Source organism: Salmo trutta, chromosome 14 (assembly GCF_901001165.1).
Source record: "Salmo trutta chromosome 14, fSalTru1.1, whole genome shotgun sequence".
Classification (NCBI taxonomy): domain Eukaryota; kingdom Metazoa; phylum Chordata; class Actinopteri; order Salmoniformes; family Salmonidae; genus Salmo; species Salmo trutta.
Genome location: NC_042970.1, coordinates 67,717,678 through 67,739,194, shown reverse-complemented (window position 1 = coordinate 67,739,194; position 21,517 = coordinate 67,717,678). Strand labels below are relative to the sequence as shown.

The 21,517-nt window shown below is 42.6% G+C and overlaps 1 protein-coding gene across 2 annotated transcripts in view; it reads left to right on the top strand.

Moving 5' to 3' along the window:
• The first annotated feature begins 1,391 nt into the window (after nt 1-1,391).
• LOC115147195 (growth factor receptor-bound protein 2) overlaps nt 1,392-21,517 on the top strand; it is a 45,230-nt gene continuing 25,104 nt past the window's right edge. Inside the window, exon 1 of one of the 2 annotated variants that reach the window (XM_029689275.1) lies at nt 1,392-1,807. In XM_029689275.1, the coding sequence (XP_029545135.1) occupies nt 1,730-1,807 (78 nt within the window). In that variant the 5' untranslated portion in view covers nt 1,392-1,729. Of the gene's footprint in view, nt 1,808-5,899; nt 5,921-21,517 lie in introns of those variants that run through there. The other variant, XM_029689276.1, reaches the window with a different exon arrangement.

Below are 21,517 nucleotides of genomic sequence, written 5' to 3'. Positions count from 1 at the left end.
AGACCTGGATCTCAAGAGAAGACAGGCTATGTGCACACTGCCCACAAAAGGAGGTGGAAACTGAGCTGCACTTCCTAACCTCCTGCCCAATGTATGACCATATTAGAGACACATATTTCCCTCAGATTACACAGATCCACAAAGAATTTGAAAACAAACCCGATTTTGATAAACTCCCATATGTACTGGGTGAAATACCACAGTGTGCCATCACAGCAGCAAGATTTGTGACCTGTTGCCACAAGAAAAGGTCAACCAGTGAAGAACAAACACCATTGTAAATAGAACCCATATTTATGCTTATTTATTTTCCCTTTTGTACTTTAACCATTTGTACATCGTTACAACACTGTATATATACATAATATGACATTTGTAATGTCCTGACTCTTTTGGAACTTCTGGGAGTGTAATGTTGACTGTTCATTTTTATTTATTTCACTTTTGTATATTATCTACTTCACCTGCTTTGGCAATGTTAATATATGTTTCCCATGCCAATAAAGCCCCTTGAATTGAATTGAGAGAGTGAGAGAGAGGAGGGGATAATTTCTGTGCAGATTTTAGTGTTCCCAAAATGTCGCGATAGGAAGCTTCCTATATACAGAGCTCACGTTCTGTATATAAAAGTGGATAGTGGATAGCCTACTAATAACGCGTGTTTGTAGAATTTAAAGGGAAAGCAAGTAGAAACAAGGTAACATTAAATGTATGTAGGTGGACTAGGCCTAGGCTACTTCGGAGAACTGAATAGTTCACTTTAGCTTCATGCAAGTCCTGGTGGACCGTCGTTCACTTTTTTGAAATTATGTAGCCTATATTCTTGTTTAATTAGCCTACATTGTAGGACTAGCACAACAATAGTCGTATCTTCGTCATCTTTCTTCTGTTGGAGCTAAAGTAGGCCTACAAGTCTCCTTTCTAAGTTTTAGCAATTGTGACAACTAGGTTACTAGCTTTGTAACAAACTGTTGCTTGTCAAACTTGGAAACAATCATTTATTGCATTGTTACAACTATCGCAGCTTTTTGTTTTTACTCCCCAATGTTTCACTCGAATGAGCTGGACATTTATACAAAATATTGATGTTGGCAAGGAAAGAGGGCAGAAAACATTGTACCAGACACAAAACGATTTTGAGTCAAAATTAGACGTTCTACATTTAGCTCGAGTTTTGAGTCATCAACCACATCTGCCTGTCAAACATCCTCTACAAGGCTTGTAAATTAGCAATCCCATTGGTTTTGCACAGCTACAGTACACCTATTGGATATGACAGTATTGTCACATCCGATTGGTCAATTGTGGGGATGATGCGCTTTAGTTGGCTTTAGGAAACGTCAATCAGATGATATCCTTCCTCCCCTGATTTGTGCGAGCCTCAGAATGCTAGTATTGTCTGTGGGCGCGGCATCACAGCACAAGCTATCATATTAGTGCATTGTTTTCCGGTGTTGGTTAATGTTACTTTGCTGCTACAATCTCAGGTTCTCTATCTGCGTTCTTATTCACAGGTTTGTAGCGGCGAGCAGCGAGTGAGGGTATTTGCGCAACTCGGAGTGACTGGTCAGACCAGGGGGAAAACGGGACCGGAGTTATTCTGGGTTTTTTTTCTGACGTTGTTAATAATTTTCATAATTCCTTGGAGGAATAAACTCCATTGAAAGACTTCAGAAGGGTACTTGTGCGTTCATCAACACCGCATACAAGTGGTCCAACAATCCTCACCATGGAGGCCATTGCCAAATACGATTTCAAAGCCACTGCGGATGATGAGTTGAGTTTTAAACGTGGAGAGACGTTGAAGGTAAGCAGCCAATTGTTTCACTATTTATATTCTTAAGAAATGTGTCAGGGACAGCATGTTCCTGACTGATTTTAAAGATATTTTTCCTTTGTGGTTATTATTAGGCCTAGTTATTACACTATTTGTAATAGCCGGTTACCTTTTTTTTGGTCATTTTGTGTCTTCATATTAGACACTCCTGCACAGTAACTGGTTTTAAGGACGTGATTTAAAAACGTGTATATAGTAAGTTCCCTAATTCACTTGAATTGGTCGATATTCAATAAAAAAAAGTATTTTCCAAGAGATATTACCTTGTCATTTCAAAGGTCTATTTATTATGATAGGCCTACAGAATGAGAGGGAATAGAACAGAATATAATATAAATAAAAACATGTTGTAGGGGTGTTGTCCTTTTGGTTCCAACACATTTGAATGAGGCGCAGCTAATGTCTTTGCCAATGGCAAGTCATATGGTAATCGGTGTCATGTTTTCAAGGAAAAGTTAAGCGATTGTTTCCGTACAGATATGGAAAAGGATAGCACTGGTAACCTTTGGCAGGACACGATTCTGTATTTCTCACATCCTATAACAAGCATCCCATATTACACGCAGTCATCATTTTGTGTGGAGAACCAGAATGAGCAACCCCAGAATGTGTCTTCGTAGCGTAAATGACAATCATTTTTAGAGTCAAGGAAATGTTACAAGAGGAGTCAGAATGCTATGGTAAGTAACCCTCCCCATAGTTGGTTAAAAACGACTAAGCTCTTCCATCAAATCCTTTCTTTATCCTCAGTAGTTCAGCAATATTGGACTTCTTCTGTGGTTAAGTAGGCTATGTGATAATGCTGAAACAGGAAGTCTCCAGTATCATGCTTGGCTTCTATACATATTTCCTCACTCAGAGAGTCAGAAACGGAGCGGGAGAAGGAAAGAGAGCAGAGAGAGTGAGAGAGAGCGAAAGAGAGAGGATGAGCTGGCAGTATGTTTAGAACCACACCCCTTCCCTTGCTGGGATTATGACAGCTCCTTCATTTCAGTGTCAGAACTGTACTTTAACAGCTCTGCTTCAAGACATGCTATAATGGTTAGAAAAACTTTATTATAGCTGAACTTTTTGTCCATAACTGCACGCTGACACATGACTGCCTGCACTGCAATCATAATACTGGTGTCAGTTCGGGTTAAAACCATATGCAAAAAAAACCAAAAAACAATATGCAGTAAAGAGAACATTGAGAGTGAAGTGTGTGTGTCTGAGGTACATTTACATTTAAGTAATTTAGCAGACGCTCTTATCCAGAGCGACTTACAAATTGGTGCATTCACCTTATGATATCCAGTAAACGGCTGGTTGTGGTTGTGTGCAGTCTTGTCTTCTTTCCAGCTCCCTCTCTCCGCTGGTGTTTTGAGAACGGTCTGGCCCTGGTCTTGGCTCGCCCTCCCTGCCCTGTTCTCCTCTACTCCGGCAATGTACCCCGGCAACGCCACGTTCAGAGGCAGAAACAGATCCGGCGAACCAGGACAGGAATACGCATTCATATCTCCTCAAGAGAAACATCGGTTGTAGATGTTCACACTAGAGACAGGAACATATCTGATCATGTGGCTTTAAGAGAAATATGGCCGCGAGCTGTGAAAACGGTGAACAAAGTTATCAGTCAATTTGATGCCTGAGTCAACCTCAGTTCATCATGCAGCGGCTTTCACGCTTCTGACGGCATCTACCGACTTAACAAGTCTGTAATTGTCCAAGAGGAATATCTGAAGGACGATTGGTGCGATTGCCGATCAGTGATAGGAGGCATGTGAGTGCAGGCTATACTGCGTACAGTATACACTAGTCTAAGTAACTTTTACTATCCGTATAGTACATTCTGTCAGCCAAACCAATGGATGTCCCTCCTGTATTAGCCAAGCTTTTAGCCGGCGTGACAATGACCATAGCATTTGGCAAGACAGCACAAACCAATCTGGAAGCAGGCTATATTCTAACAGCCAAGTCAATAGATTTCTTTCTTGTGTTAGCTGATTTGTTCACAGAAATGAAGCTCAATGGAGAGCGAACATTCTTTATCACAGCGCTGTAGTTGGGGATGGGGGGTATGCCAGGCAGCTTGCTCCATCCCCTGGGCTTTAGGCTTCGCTCGCTCGGCGGGGGTCACATAAATATTAATCGTCCAAGAGTGTGATGTGGTGTATGGCAACAGCTTGCCGGTAAAAACACTACTACACCCGAGGCTATTATTTTTCTTCCCCCTGCTCGGTTCTTTCTGCGTAGCGCAGCATGCATGAACTCCGCCCGGAGTTGCGAAAGGGTTCTGTTGAGTTGAGTTCCGTTCTTGAAACTTCCTCTGCTGATACAGGCTTGGCTCTTCTGAGTTCAGAGAGGGAGGGAAGGAGAGAGGAAGAATCTGGAGGGGATTCAGGAACGTCGGCAGTGATCCTATCCCTCCTTTCCTAATTGAATTCTGACCATGGAGGATGGGGCTCTTTGGCACTGTGCTCAGGGCCCATGGGCGGCCTCTTCTTAACCACACACTTCAAAGCTTCTGGCCTGGCACTTGGTTAATGCTCCAGTACTGATCCAGCATGTACTATTACACAAGTGTTGTTACATGGTATTCAGTCAAGTGGCTCTTATGAAGTAGGTCTACTCTCTTGATCAACTGAGCTCTTATGGAATAAGCTGTCTTGGTGAATTGCTGAGAATTAGAATCCATCCGTTGCGTGACGTGCCATGACCATGATCGATTTAGCTCCGTTCTTGAGATCCCCTTACAATACAGGGGACATTAAGTCCTCCTGGGATATTTTTGGAAATCTCTGAAGATGAGAGATTATTTCCTCTGAATATGTAGGGTAACTCCCCCACCCCCCACTTTACAAAGGGTGGAGGAGTTTATTCTCTGGTATTGAGTTGTCAGGAAGAGAAGCATGTCAGAAATAAATAACGCTTACTGAACAGAAGTCTTGTCTTGTTTTTTGTGTTACTCGACATCAAGACATCTCGGTTTTTCTCACGCATTTAGAAGGGAAGGAGAGGAGACCTCTGTTTTTATTTAGGGAGGTTTTTTGTTGTTGGACAGACATTCAATGGCTCTGGGGCATGCAATCTCTCTTTCTCTCTCGCTTTCTCTATTTCTCTCTCTTTCTCTTTTCTGTCAACTGAGGCCACAGCAGAAAAGCCAGGCAGCATCAGGTCTAAATTTAGCCTGCAAGGAGTGGAAAGAAAAACCATCTGAGACAGGAACCTGGCCAAGGGCTGCGTGTCTGACAGAAGTCCAAAGAGAATGGAGCATCACTCTGGTCAAACAAAGGAGAAGAAAGAAACAACAAACAGCTTTGGTCTCAAGTCACCTGATTGTGTCTGGCTAAATAGTTTTTAGGGAAGTAACAGCACGTTAGCCTGGTCCCAGATTAGTTTTTGCTGTATAGCCAAATCCTGTTGCTATTGTCAAAGCCGTTAGGCTAAGGCTATACAGCACAGATCTCAGGCCTGCAAGGTCGCACTTTGGCTCTTTGACTTTTTGGTGCGAACCCACGGACACCAGAAGTCTGTGCTCCGAGCTGGCAGGCAGGCACAGAAGGATAAACCGAGGGAGCGAAAGAAAGCACTCCACTCCGCTCTCCCAGAATGCCAGAGGCAGCGGGAGTCTAAAACGGGATGTACTGTGAATGTACAGTGAAGGACAGGCAGCGTCTGCCAACGCTATCTAGTGAACTGAACTCATTCCCGTGGCGGATGCTAACCTGCTAGGTTTCTTAGGAGCTTATATACCAGAAGCTGCGTCCTATGGGTCACTTATGCATGATACGTTCTTCTGCCATTTGACCATAGCCTTTCTATGTGTCTATTTATGAGTGTGTATGCTTGCGTGTGCATCTGCATGTGTGGGTGACACTGACTCCTTTGACAGGGCAAATGTACAGTATATAGTCCCATTACAAGGTGAAATCACCACCCTATGCAGATGAGTGTCAAGACAAGGGCGATGGAAGGAAAGACAATAATAGACCCACATTGACTATCCCCATTGAGAGAAGAACAGAACAGTCATTAATCCATCTGCTCTTCCCTGTCACAGATCTTGTCCTTCTCTTTGTCCTCCAGAAGGAGGAAATGAAGGTGAGAGATGCGGCTGGCTGCACTCCTCCATCTCTCCATTTCTCTCCTCTGTTCCCTTCATCCCTCGTTCACTTCATCTTGCCTATTGGGGAGGGAGCGAGAGGGAGCGAGAGTAATCTAAACAAACAAACTAGCAGGTCCCATGTCACAGCATGTGACCTGCTAAAGGTGCTAAAGAAGACAGAGGGAGAACAGGCCTAAAGTAAACCCACATTCCTGTGCCAGGCTCTCTCTCGTCACCTCCCGTCACTGTGTGTACAGAGTTACAGTATATTGACTTTTCAATTACAGGGCAGAAAAACAAAGCATGACGAAGGAAGAGAGAGTGGGATGGCAGAAGGAGAGGTAGACTAGTGTTTATAACTTTAACAACCCAAACACCGGACCTAAATTGATAGAACAGGGTTCTTTTCAAGAATAAAACCATCACGTTAGGTTTGTGAACTAATGTCCGGGTGTCCTAACAAATTGTGCACTCCCCTCAATACAATGGCAGGGTGTTCAAAACATTTTTGCCCCCCCCCCCTGCAGCTACTGCAGCATGGATGATGCTTATTACCCTTGGAAGTGAATCTGACCTAATTACAGTATGAGATCTCTGACTGGAGGGCTGGCAGTGCACACATGCACAGAGAGACACACATACACACACAGAGTTGTCACACTGTAGCTTTGAAAACTTTACTGCTACTGTCTGACCCAGTCGTAAGGCTGCTCTTATTACCCCTGTGTACACTTTGAAGCCATCCTGCAGCCTTGCTTCCTTGTTTTCCTGCTTGTCTTCCTGTGTGGTTTGGGATGGGTAGATGCTGAGTTCGCTCCATTTCGGTTGGGAATATCCTGAGATTTGACAAAATCTAAGGAATGAGGGATTTTAAACTTTCAGGAGAAGAGAAAAGAGTGTCTATCTTCTCAGGTGTGTTCAGAACTTTACAGACCTCACAACTTGCCGATTAGTTTCATTTTGCATGGGTTGACTTCACCCAGTTGTAATTCTCTCCAGGGCTACAGTAGTAAGAGTGTGATCATGGGCTCGAAAATGTGAAAAGCAAAACATGGTTTCCTGTCGCATCAATGCTGTTCTTGACTCTCAGCTTCACAACCATATTTTTTTTATTTAACCTTTATTTAACTAGGCAAGTCAGTTAAGAATAAATTCTTATTTACAATGATGGCCTAGGAACAGTGGGTTAACTGCCTTGTTCAGGGGCAGAACGACAGATTTTTACCTTGTCAGCTCAGGGACCACTAGGCTACCTGCCGCTCCGCCCTTAGCCAAGTAGATACGCACACCCCCAAAACAGTGTAAAGCACACCCTAGAGAACACACGCACACAGACACACACACACTAAACTAATCCGCAGTGGGACTAGCGTGGGCTGATCAACATTGTTTTTTGTCAAAGCTGCGATCCCAACACCGCTCTAATGCCTCAGAAACAAACCTCTCACCCTCTCCTCTCCCACACCTCTCTCTCACACCACACACAGCCTCTCACCCTCTCTCCAGTGCTGTTTCAAAGATCCATCTCTAAGCCCAGTCAAATGCTTTAACCATTTGATTAAACCTAAACCGGCCTTCTCCCATGTGGACCAACCATACAATACAATACCCTGGCCTGTTAGCTCAATACGGATGGCTTCCTAACTAGAAGCTTTGTTTTCCCTCCCTCCATAAGCTTTGGGGTTTTTATTGCAACAGTCTCAAATGGCTCCCTATTCCCTATATATTGCACTACTTTTGACCAGAGTCTTATGGGCCCAATCAGAAGTAGTGCGCTATATAGGAAAATAGGGTTCCATTTCGGCTGTGAAAGTTGCCTTCTCACACCTCATTTGTCTTTACTGTGATGTCAATAGAGCCACTTCCTGATATTGATCGTTCTCACTCTGTTTATATACTTCAGGGACTGAAGGGAACAGGCTAAATTCTCACTGTATTTATATACTTCAGGGGACTGAAGGGAACAGGCTAAATTCTCACTGCAGGATTATTTACTGGTTTGCTTCAACTCCAGGAAAGGCGTAATTGTATCAGGAACCGTGTGTGTGTGTGTGTGTGTGTGTGTGTGTGTGTGTGTGTGTGTGTGTGTGTGTGTGTGTGTGTGTGTGTGCGTGCGTGCGTACGCACATGTGTGATTGGGAGATAAACGAAGCAATCTCTTCTCTCCCATCCTGTAATTTGGCCGTCGCGATGGAACACAATTCCATCAACATAATGAGCATGAAAATACCCATAACTTTTGCTTATGTGGTTGCCAAAGTGTCATTTCCGTGTTGTATGGCTTCTGGAACTGCAAAATATGGTTATTTTGTTTGAATGGGCACAAATGGTTGTAACGGGATCGTTACAATATCGTAACTATTACTTCTCAGAGGAAACTCGCCAGAAACCCTCAACAGAAACTCTGGGTATAGATTAGAGTTTGGGTATAACCAGAGATACAGGATATAATGATGGGATACGTGTCTCCCCCCTAACAATGGGATTCGTTATCCACAGAGCGGAATGGCAGGCTGTCGAGCTCCTGTCTATTCCTCTCTGGTGATTGGCGTATAGATCTCCGTTATTTAATACTTTTTTGAATATTTGATGAGGCGTCAACCGCCTGTATTCAATGTAGAGTGAGATGCTATGCTAACCTCATGAATATGCATAGACTGTCATGAGTTCTAGCAGGGACAACTCTGATATAAAGTATTTTTCTCAAAGTTGCCGGGATGTCACTTGCGTCACACTAATGTCAGTACACCCGTAACATGCTAAGCATTACGAAATGACTATTAGATCAAAAAGCCTCACTTATCACAATAGCAATACATTTTTATCTTTACTAAACTCTCATTGCCCCCCATACAAAAACACCTCATTTGCTTAATAGTCTGCTAAATGTGGACAGATTTTGGGCGGAGTAAACCCTCTCGCTTCGCCTCTTCAGGCTTAATCCCAGTACCCCCCACCCTTAGCCCTCCCCCTCTGTTTTGCGCCATCCCGCGAGCCACATCGAGTCAGAGTGGTGTTCCAATTCAACTTTGAGCGAGGGGTAGTGCCTTTGAGCCCTGTAGTTGTCCCTCCAACCGATGCGAATTGACATGCAGACTTTCTATCTAGTGGTTAACAGAACTCCCATGAAGCACTGCGACCGAAGTCTCTAAAGTTGCTTCAGGAAGATGGCTGGCAAAAATACTATGATGGAAGCAAACGTAAGTAATTATAACGTCATAACAAATCATGCAAAAAAATTTACAGTTAAAAGGAATATATTAATGCAGAAAAGGATTATGCATATTTTTTGGTCATGAAGATAATTTATGAAAATCGCTATTTAACATGCTGACTAGCTAATATTAACCAACTAGCCATACATTTAGCTTGCTGATGGGCTTGAGATTTGTATGACTTGTAATTAAGGACACACGATATATCGGTGAACATATCGGAATCAAAAACCAGCTTTTTTACATTAGCATGTGACGTTCAGAACTAGCATACCCCCCGCAAACCTCCGGTGAATTTACTAAATTACTCACGATAAACGTTCACAAAAAACATAACAATTATTTTAAGAATTATAGATACAGAACTCCTCTGCACTCGATATGTCCGATTTTAAAATGGCTTTTCGGTGAAAGCACATTTTACAATATTCTCAGTAGATAGCCCGGCATCACAGGGCTAGCTATTTAGACACCCACCAAGTTTAGCACTCACCAAAATCAGATTTACTATTAGAAAAGTTTGATTACCTTTGATGTTCTTCGTCAGAATCCACTCCCAGGACTTCTACTTCAATAACAAATGTAGGTTTGGTCCAAAATAATCCATAGTTATGTTCCATCAGCGACGTTTTGTTCGTGCGTTCTAGACACTATCCGAATGGTAAATAAGGGTCGCGCGCATGGCGCATTTCGTGACAAAATATTTCTAAATATTTCATTACCATACTTCGAAGCATGTCAACCGCTGTTTAAAATCAATTTTTATGCCATTTTTCTCGTAAAAAAGCGATAATATTCCGACCGGGAATCTGCAATTAGGTAAACAGCCGAAAGAAAATACAGCACGGGGTCGACTCGTGCACAAGCATGAAGCCCTTTGTCCGTTGATAGACCACTTAGCAAAAGCGCTCGTGTGTTTCAGCCAGGGCTTTGAATTACGTCATTCAGCTTTTTCCCGGGCTCTGAGGGCCCATGGAGGCCGTAGGAAGTGTCACGTAACAGCAGAGATCCTTTGTAATGGATAGAGAGAATCAAGAAGGGGAAGAAATGGTCAGACAGGGTACTTCCTGAACAGAATCTTCTCATGTTTTGGCCTGCCAAATGAGTTCTGTTATACTCAGACACCATTCAAACAGTTTTAGAAACTTTGGAGTGTTTTCTATCCAAAGCTAATAATTATATGCATATTCTAGTTTCTGGGCAGGAGTAATAATCAGATTAAATCGGGTACGTTTTTTATCCAGCCGTGAAAATACTGCCCTCTATCCATAACAGGTTAAGAACAAATACTTATTTTCAATGACGGCCTAGGAACAATGACGACCTTGTTCAGGGGCAGAACGACAGGTAGGTACCTGGTCAGCTCGGGGATTTGAACTTGCAACCTTTCGGTTAATAGTCCAACGCTCTAACCACTTGGCTACGCTGCCACCCCAAAGGTGGTTAGGACATCTAATTTGTGCATGACACAAGTAATTTTTCCAACAATTGTTTACAGACAAGTTATTTCACTTCTAATTCACTGTATCACAATTCCAGTGGGTCAGAAGTTTACATACACTAAGTTGACTGTGCCTTTAAACAGCTTGGAAAATTCCAGAAAATGATGTCATGGCTTTAGAAGCTTCTGATAGGCTAATTGACATAATTTGAGTCAATTGGAGGTGTACCTGTGGATGTATTTCACGGCCTACCTTCAAACTCAGTGCCTCTTTGCTTGACATCATGGGCAAATCAAAAGAAATCAGCCAAGACCTCAGAAAAAAAATTGTAGACCTCCACAAGTCTGGTTCATCCTTTGGAGCAATTTCCAAACGCCTGAAGGTACCATGTTCATCTGTACAAACAATAGTATGCAAGTATAAACACCATGGCACCACGCAGCCGTCATATCAATCAGGAAGGAGACACGTTCTGTCTCCTAGAGTTGAAAGTACTTTGGTGTGAAAACTGCTAATCAATCCCAGAACAACAGCAAAGGACCTTGTGAAGATGCTGTAGGAAACGGGTACAAAAGTATCTATATCCACAGTAAAACGAGTCCTATATCGACATAACCTGAAAGGCCACTCAGCAAGGAAGAAGCCACTGCTCCAAAACTGCCATAAAAAAGCCAGACTACGGTTTGCAACTGCACATGGGGACAAAGATCGTACCTTTTGGAGAAATAACCTCTTGTCTTTTGAAACAAAAATAGAACTGTTTGGCCATAATGACCATCGTTATGTTTGGAGGAAAAAGGGGGAGGTTTGCAAGCCAAAGAACACCATCCCAACCGTGAAGCACGGGGGTGGCAGCATCATGTTGTTGGGGTGCTTTGCTGCAGGAGGGACTGGTGCACTTCACAAAATAGATGACATCATGAGGATGGAAAATTATGTGGAGATATTGAAGCAACATCTCAAGACATCAGTCAGGAAGTTAAAGCTTGGTCGCAAATGGGTCTTCCAAATGGACAGTGACCCCAAATATACTTCCAAAATTGTGGCAAAATGACCTAAGGACAACAAAGTCAAGGTATTGGAGTGGCCATCACAAAGCCCTGACCTCAATCCTATAGAAAATGTGTGGGCAGAACTGAAAAAGCGTCTGCGAGCAAGGAGGCCTACAAACCTGACTCAGTTCCACCAGCTCTGTCAGGAGGAATGAGCCAAAATTCACCCAAATTATTGTGGGAAGCTTGTGGAAGGCTAGCTGAAATGTTTGACCCAAGTTAAACAATTTAAGGCAACGCTACCAAATACTAATTGAGTGTATGTAAACTTCTGACCCACTGGGAATGTGATGAAAGAAATAAAAGCTGAAATAAATCATTCTCTCTACTATTATTCTGGCATCTCACATTCTTAAAATAAAGTGGTGATCCTAACTGACCGAAGACAGAATTTTTACTAGGATTAAATGTCAGGAATTGTGAAAAACTGAGTTTAAATATATTTGGCTGAGGTGTATTTAAACTTCCGACTTCAATTGTATGTCATGTGGCCTTGTGGTGTGCGTCTGAGAGTAACCAGGGGAGCAGGGAGGGGGAGAGAGATGTCAGCCATGTTGACTTGCAGTGGTAGACTTATTGCTCGTTATCTCATCTGATTACTTAGTATCTGTCTTGACTGCATCAAACTGAGAGAAACTAGGTTAGTTTGCTAGCTAACGTTAGCTAGGCTAATTGAGACTACATAACTTTAACTTAAATCATCAAATCAAATGTATTTATAAAGCCCTTCTTACATCAGCTGATATCTCAGTGCTGTATTGAAACTGTGTGCTTTCCACTCCTTTCTATTGCAAATAACAACTACATTCAGAGTATTAACTTCTGTGGGCTACGTGAGACGCTAGGCAGTGAAATACACAGCCAGTGAAATATCAGAGCGGCAAATTCAAAACAACAAAATGTCATAATTCAACTTTCTCAAACATACAACTATTTTACACAATTTTAAAGATACACTTCTCCTTGATGTAACCACATTGTCTGATTTCAAAAAGGCTTTACAGCGAAAGCAAAACATTAGATTATGTTAGGAGAGTACATAGACAAAAATAATCACACAGCCATTTTCCAAGTAAGGACATGTCACAAAAACCCAAAACACAGCTAAATGAAGCACTAACCTTTGATCTTCATCAGATGACACTCCTAGGACATTATGTTACACAATACACGTATGTTTTGTTCGATAAAGTTCATATTTATATCCAAAAACAGCATTTTACTTTGGCGCTTGTTCAGAAAATGTATTCCCACCAAAACCCTCCGGTGAATGTGCACATCAATTTACAAAAATACTCATCATAAACGTTGACAAAATATATAACAATTATTTAAAGAATTATAGATAGACTACTCCTGGATGCAACCGCTGTGTCAGATTTTAAAATAGCTTTACGGAGAAAGCACATTTTTCAATATTCTGAGTACATAGCTCGCCATCACAGCAAGCTATACAGACACCCGCCAAGTTCGGGGTCACCTAAACTCAGAATTAGTATTATAAATATTCTCTGACCTTTGCTGATCTTTGTCAGAATGCACTCCCAGGACTGCTACTTCCACAAGAAATGTTATTTTTGTTCGAAACAATCAATATTTATGTCCAAATACCTCCGTTTTGTTCGTGCGTTCAGAGCACTATCCAAAGGCATAATGCGCGAGTGCGGTACCAGAGACGAAAAGTCAAAATGTTCCATTACCGTACTTAGAAGCATGTCAAACGATGTTTAAAATAAATCTTTATGGTATTTTTAACGTAAAATTGCGATAATATTCCAACCGGACAATAGCATATTCATTCAAGAAGAAAAAGAAGGAACGGCGCACTCGCAGGACCGCGCTTATCCAATCCCTTTGTCTCCAGGCAGTCCACTCAGTGACTGAGCTCCTATTATCTGCCCAGTGACAGGAGAATGCTGAAAGAACTTTCTGAAGGCTGTTGACAGCCAATGGAAGCCTTAGGAAGTGCAACGTGACCCCACAGAAACTGTAGTTTCGATAGAGAATCAAAAGAAGAACTACAATTCTGACTTTTCACTTCCTGGTTGGATTTTTCTCAGGTTTTTGCCTGCCATATGAGTTCTGTTATACTCACAGACACCATTCAAACAGTTTTAGAAACTTCAGAGTGTTTTCTATCCAAATCTACTAATAATATGCATATTCTCGTTTCTGGGCCAGAGTAGTAACCAGTTTAATTTGGGTACGTTTTTCATCCGGCCATGTAAATACTGCCCCCTACACCTCAACAGGTAGCAGCCTGCCTGTTGGCTCTCGGTGTTGTAGCCAGTCTTTCTCATTTAACTTTTAGTTCTGTCATTTTAATTCCAACTTCCATTGACTAGCCTAGATATCTGCCACACGGAGCGTCTATCTATGACTGTAGCCTAGTGCCAGTTTGATGACTTCAGAACAGTACTTCCACTGGTAGTGACTGAGTGAAGGAAATGCGACTTACTTGTCAAACTGCTATTGAATGAAAGTCCAGCTTCAGTACTCCTCCACTTTGACCCACAACCAGAGGATGGGTGTATTATGGGCATATTGTTGTTCTGCTGTTCTCATTTGTTGCTCATATGGTAAGTACGAATTTGTTGCGCGACAAATATAAGGAAAGCTATTACTGCCACCAGTACAGGCATTGTGAAAAACACAAGGCTCGTCGTCAATGAATTGAGTGGTATCCGTTGTCAGTTTCTGACATGCTCAACTGATGTAGTGATGTCCCATTCCCTAGGCCTAATTTAGCTCTCCCTACCACTAGTTGCTCCATTTGAGTGCCACTCCTCCACCGAGCGACCCTCTAAAATGAGGGGGAGGGCTAAGGGGAGGTATTGGGAATAAACCTTCCTCTCTGGTATAACCCTAGTCCTTGCGTACTAACATACAGGACTCTCAACCCTAGTCGTTGAGTACCAACGTACAGTACAGGACTCTCAACCCTAGTCGTTGAGTTACCAACATACAGTACAGGACTCTCAACCCTAGTCGTTGAGTACCAACATACAGTACAGGACTCTCAACCCTAGTTGTTGCGTGGGCAACATATGACTCTCAACCCTAGGCCTTGAGTACCAACATACAGTACAGGACTCTCAACCCTAGTCGTTGAGTACCAACATACTAGAAGTTGACCGATTTAATCGGAATGGCCGATTTAATTAGGGCCGATTTCAAGTTTTTATAACAATCGGTAATCGGTATTTTTGGCCACCGATTTGCCAAATCTTTTTTTTTACACCTTTATTTAACTAGGCAAGTCAGATTAATAACATTCTTATTTTCAATGACGGCCTAGGAACGGGGGTTAACTGCCTTGTTCAGGGGGGATTCGGGGATTCGTTTTTGCAACCTTCCGGTTACTAGTCCAACACTCTAACCACCTGCCTTACATTGCACTCCACGAGGAGCCTGCATGGTAGGCTGACTACCTGTTACGCGAGGGCAGCAAGAAGCCAAGGTAAGTTGCTAGCTAGCATTAAACTTATCTTATAAAAAAACTATTAATCTTAACATAATCACTAGTTAACTACACATGGTTAATGATATTACTAGTTTATCTAACGTGTCCTGCGTTGCATATAATCGATGCGGTGCCTGTTAATTTATCATTGAATCATAGCCTACTTCGCCAAATGGGTGTTGATTTAACAAGCGCATTTGCGAAAAAAGCACTGTCGTTGCACCAATGTACCTAACCATAAACATCAATGCCTTTCTTTAAAATCAATAAACAAGTATACATTTTTAAACCTGCATATTTAGTTAATATTGCCCGCTAACATGAAATTGTGTCACATCTCTAGCGTTCATTGCACGCAGAGTCAGGGTATATGCAACAGTTTGGGCCGCCTGGCTCGTTGCGAACTAATTTGCCAGAATTTTATGTAATTATGACATAACATTGAAGGTTGGGCAATGTAACAGGAATATTTAGACTTAAGGATGCCACCAGTTAGATAAAATACGGAACGGCTCCGTATTTCACTGACAGGAAAAACGTTTTGTTTTCGAGATGATAGTTTCCGGATTCGACCATATTAATGACCTAAGGCTCGTATTTCTGTGTGTTTATTATATTATAATTAAGTCTATGATTTGATAGAGCAGTTTGACTGAGCGATGGTAGACAGCAGCAGGCTCGTAAGCATTCATTCAAAACAGCACTTTCGTGCGTTTTGTCAGCAGCCCTTCGCAATGCATTGCGCTGTTTATGACTTCAAGCCTATCAACTCCCAAGATGAGGCTGGTGTAACCGATGTGAAATGGCTAGCTAGTTAGCTGGGTGCGCGCTAATAGCATTTCAAACGTCACTCGCTCTGAAACTTGGAGTGGTTGTTCCCCTTCCTCTGCATGGGTAACGCTGCTTCGAGGGTGGCTGTTGTCGATGTGTTCCTGGTTCAAGCCCAGCTAGGAGCGAGGAGAGGGACGGAAGCTATACTGTTACACTGGCAATACTAAAGTGCCTATAAGAACATCCAATAGTCAAAGGTATATGAAATCCAAATCGTATAGAGAGAAATAGTCCTATAATTCCTATAATAACTACAACCTAAAACTTCTTACCTGGGAATATTGAAGACTCATGTTAAAAGGAACCACCAGCTTTCATATGTTCTCATGTTCTGAGTAAGGAAATGAAACGTTAGCTTTTTTACATGGCACATATTGCACTTTTACTTTCTTCTCCTACACTTTGTTTTTGCATTATTTAAACCAAATTGAACGTGTTTCATTATTTATTTGAGGCTGAATTGATTTTATTGATGTAGTATATTAAGTTAAAATAAGTGTTCATTCAGTATTGTTGTAATTGTCTTTATTACAAATAAAGAAATAAAAAATATCGTCCGATTAATTGGTAGCGGGGCTTTTTGACCCTCCAATAATCAATATCGTTACCGGCTTTGAAAAATCATAATCGGTCGACCTTTACAACATACAGTACAGGACTCTCAACCCTAGTCCTCGCGTGCCAACATACAGTACAGGACTCTCAACCCTAGTCCTCGCGTGCCAACATACAGTACAGGACTCTCAACCCTAGTCCTTGCATGCCATGTTTTTGATTGAACTGACCTGGAAGACCAGCTGTGTTAAATTCAATCACTGAACTGATCAATTAGCTCAGTTGGTTAGGTTTGTTGCCTAGTTGGGACAAAAACATATGGACTGTGTAGACCCTCTGTTGCCTCATGCTCACTCATCCCCAGCTGGCCTCCCATCACCGTGGGTAAGTCAGTTGGCATTAGAGTGCTAACATGCTAGGCAGGCACCAGCCCCAACATACAGGGCTCATCTTCCCGATCAGAGTGACTCATTCCGCCCCTAAGTTACCCCTGCGCTCCTTCACACTAAACAGCATACAGTGTTTTCCACAAGCACATGGAGTAGCCAGCCAAATCGAAAAAGTAGCCAGCCAGGCTCGGGTTAAGACATTTTTGCCGAACAAGCTCTATTTTGGTGGCCCCTGGTACATTCTAATACTATATATTTTCTGGCTGAAAATACAATCAGGATATAACACTGATCAAATATTTTCACACTTTTACATTGTTAGTTTCATCAGCTGTTGTGCAATATGATATAAAACACAGGAACAACTTAATTTTGACTGCGCTGGGCTTAAAAAAAAAAAAAGAGTCTGATATCCACAGGCTTCAGGTATGATTGAAGAATGAAGCAGGTGTTAAACATGGCTTTGCCACACAGAAAGCACCATTGTCAAAATGGTGATTAAATCAGTAGACCTACAAAATATCTATCTTTGAAAATAAATACAATTGGCTTTTAAAACAATTCAAAGCCTATCAGTATGCAAATTACAGAGTCAAATTAACTGCTCTCTTAGTGATGCGACTATTGACGAGTAACTCACTTTAACATCATTGTCTGGCCAGTACTAAAGGACTTCATGTCGAAAACACAAATGAGATCTTTAGTTTACTTGTCCCGATACGACACGATGGACATGTATAGTAACTACGTTGTATGATTAATCCAAGATGGCGTAGCAGTCAGACGTCTTTGTCTTTGTCCTGTCGTGTCCCTTGTATGTATATATCTTTTTCCATCTTTTTCTTCGCATATCTTTTTAAAATATTTTCCTAAACCTCAACTTCTAAATATTCTCCTGCAACCCGCCTCACCCAATGTGGCGTGGATCTGTTTTTTTTCCTAAAGTATTTCTATTTACTTCAGATCTGGAATCCCTCAACTGAAGCTATCCAGCTAACTACCTACCAGCTATCAGTCAGCAAACCATTGCTAGCGGTCATCAGCTAACCTTTAGCTCGGAAAGCTCTCGCCAGTTCGAACAACGTGACTCAAACCAGAGCATAACGGACCAATTATTATTTTTATTTTTTTCCCCCATATCCTCATCTGGATCTTCGCAACTAGCTAACAGCAATCCCGGGTGACGACTCCTGGCTAGCGTTTCCATCCCGGAGCAAGCACCAATTAGCCTGAAGCAAGCCCGGCCAGGGCTCCTGTGCTACCACCGAAGCCCACTCCTGGGCTACAATATCCGGACCCCTTCTACTGCCGGTACAGGGCACGGAACCCCGCCGATCCTCTACGACTGGAATACCGACATAATCTGCCCGAGGATTCCAACAGGCCCCTCAGGCGCGACGTCCGCTGAAGACCCATTCTGCTAACCGCGGCCTGCTAGCTACCTAGAGCTACTTGGAACCCTACTAATTCCACGACTGGTCTATCAACGTCACCGCATGAAGAGGCAAAAACAGACTTACCCCCATCGCGACGTCCCCCAAAGGCTAACTTGCTATCACCGGTCTGTTAATGGCTAGCTTGCTTGCCCCGGTCGGCCAACTGCTTGCTTGCTAACCCGGTCTGCTAACTGCTAGCTTGCCAGCTGAAGCTGGCTAGCTTCAGTTGAGGGATTCCAGCTCACTGTAGAGCCTCTAGTCTGCTAACTGCTAGCTTGTTTAGCCCCGGCCTACTAACTGTTAGCTTGTTAGCATCGGCCTGCTAACTGTCTGAATCGCCGTGTCCCCAGTCAGCCCAACCACTCAGTGGACCCATATGTTCACTTGGCTATGCATGCCTCTCTCTAATATCAATATGCCTCATCCATTACTGTCCTGGTTAGTGATTACTGTCTTATTTCACTGTAGAGACTCTAGCCCTGCTCAATATGCCTTAACCAACCATGTTGTTCCACCTCCTACATATGCGATGACATCACCTGGTTTAAACGTCTCTAGAGACTATATCTCTCTCATCATTACTCAATGCCTAGGTTTACCTCCAATGTACTCACATCCTACCTTACCTTTGTCTGTACACTATGCCTTGAATCTGTGCTATCTTGCCCAGAAACCTGATCCTTTTACTCTCTGTTCCGAATGTGCTAGACGGACAGTTCGTATAGACTTTAGCCGTACCCTTATCCTAATGCCCCCACCATTTCTCCTTCACCCAAATCCGGATAGCTGATGTTCTGAAAGAGCTGCAAAATCTGGACCCATACAAATCAGCCGGGCTAGACAATCTGGGCCCTCTGTTTCTAAAATGATCTGCCGAAATTGTTGCAACCCCTATTACTAGCCTGTTCAACCTCTCTTTCGTATCGTCTGAGATTCCCATAGATTGGAAAGCTGCCGCGGTCATCCCCCTCTTCAAAGGGGGAGACACTCTAGACCCAAACTGCTACAGACCTATATCTATCCTACCCTGTCTTTCTAAGGTCTTCGAAAGCCAAGTTAACAAACAGATTACCGACCATTTCGAATCCCACCGTACCTTCTCCGCTATGCAATCTGGTTTCAGAGCTGGTCATGAGTGCACCTCAGCCACGCTCAAGGTCCTAAATGACATCATAACCGCCATCGATAAGAGACATTACTGTGCATCCGTATTCATCGACCTGGCCAAGGCTTTCGACTCTGTCAATCACCACATTCTTATTGGCAGACTCGACAGCCTTGGTTTCTCAAATGATTGCCTCGCCTGGTTTACCAACTACTTCTCTGATAGAGTTCAGTGTGTAAAATCAGAGGGCCTGTTGTCCGGATCTCTGGCAGTCTCTATGGGTGTGCCACAGGGTTCAATTCTCGGGCCAACTCTCTTCTCTGTATACATCAATGATGTTGCTCTTGCTGCTGGTGAGTCTCTGATCCACCTCTACGCAGACGACACCATTCTGTATACTTCTGGCCCCTCTTTGGACACTGTGTTAGCTAACCTCTAGACAAGCTTCAATGCCATACAACTCTCCTTCCGTGGCCGCCAACTGCTCTTAAACGCAAGTAAAAATGCATGCTATTCAATCGATCACTGCCCGCACCTGCTCGCCTGTCCAGCATCACTACTCTGGACGACTCTGACTTAGAATACGTGGACAACTACAAATACCTGGGTGTCTGGTTAAACTGTAAACTCTCTTTCCAGACTCCCATTAAGCGTCTCCAATCCAAAATTAAATCTAGAATCGGCTTCCTATTTCACAACAAAGCATCCTTCATTCCTGCTGCCAAACATACCCTCATAAACTGACCATCCTACCGATCCTCGACTTCGGCGATGTCATCTATAAAATAGCCTCCAACACTCTACTCAGCAAACTGGATGCAGTCTATCACAGTGCCATCTGTTATCTAAAGGTTATCTACAAGTCTCTGCTAGGTAAAGCCCCACCTTATCTCAGCTCACTGGTCACCATAGCAGCACCCACTCGTAGCACGTGCTCCAGCAGGTATATCTCACTGGTCACCCCCAAAACCAATTCCTCCTTTTGGTCGTTTTTCCTTCCAGTTGTCTGCTGCCAATGACTGGAACGATCTGCAAAAATCTCTGAAGCTGGAGATTCATATCTCCCTTATTAGCTTTAAGCACCAGCTGTCAGAGCAGCTCACAGATCACTGCACCTGTACATAGCCCATTTGTAAACAACCCATCTATCTACCTACCTCATCCCCATACTGTATTTATTTATTTATCTTGCTCCTTTGCACGACAGTATCTCTACTTGCACATTCATCTTCTGCACATCTACCATTCCAGTGTTTTAATTGCTATATTGTAATTACTTCGCCACCATGGCCTATTTATTGCCTTAACTTACCTCATTTGCACACACTGTATATAGACTTTTTGTTTTCTTTTGTTCTACTGTATGTTTTGTTTATTCCATGTGTAACTCTGTTGTTGTATGTGTCGAATTGCTATGCTTTATCTTGGTCAGGTCGCAGTTGCAAATTAGAACTTTTTCTCAACTAGCCTACCTGGTTAAATAAAGGTGAAATTAAATAAAAAATGTATAAATGGCAAGGATATATGAGATTGACTTTATTCAGTCAGTTCCACACATTTTATAGACGAGTTATGCTTGCTGTTCGTCAATCAAAGCACTGTAAATAGCCTATGCGCCACCACTCCGTGGCTGTTTATGAAACACGCCAGGGTCCAACATTTAGCTTTTTTTCTCACTGGTAAAAATCATCCAGTTAACGTTGGACGCTGGCAAAAATCTACTGGCATGATCAGAATTTCTACTGGCCCAGACATGGTGTAGTTCTTAAAGAGATAATTCAATATTTTGGCAATGAATGTTTGAATGAAGTTGCTAACTAGCATTAGCGCAATTGCTAACTAACATTAACACAATGGCTGGAAGACTATGGTAACTGCTAGCATGCTAGTAGGTACCTAGCATTAGCTTGCAAAAACTAACACCAACTTCCTTCATTGCCAAAACCCAGAAGTATCCCTTTAAATGAACTGGGGTCATGCAGGGCCAATAGGTTGGCATGCTTTCTCTAAATTCAGCTATTAAGCGGCTACATTTGGTTATTATATGTTTTAAAAAGCTGTGTAATATAATTCGGCAATGTAAGTTATTACGCTATTCTTTAGAA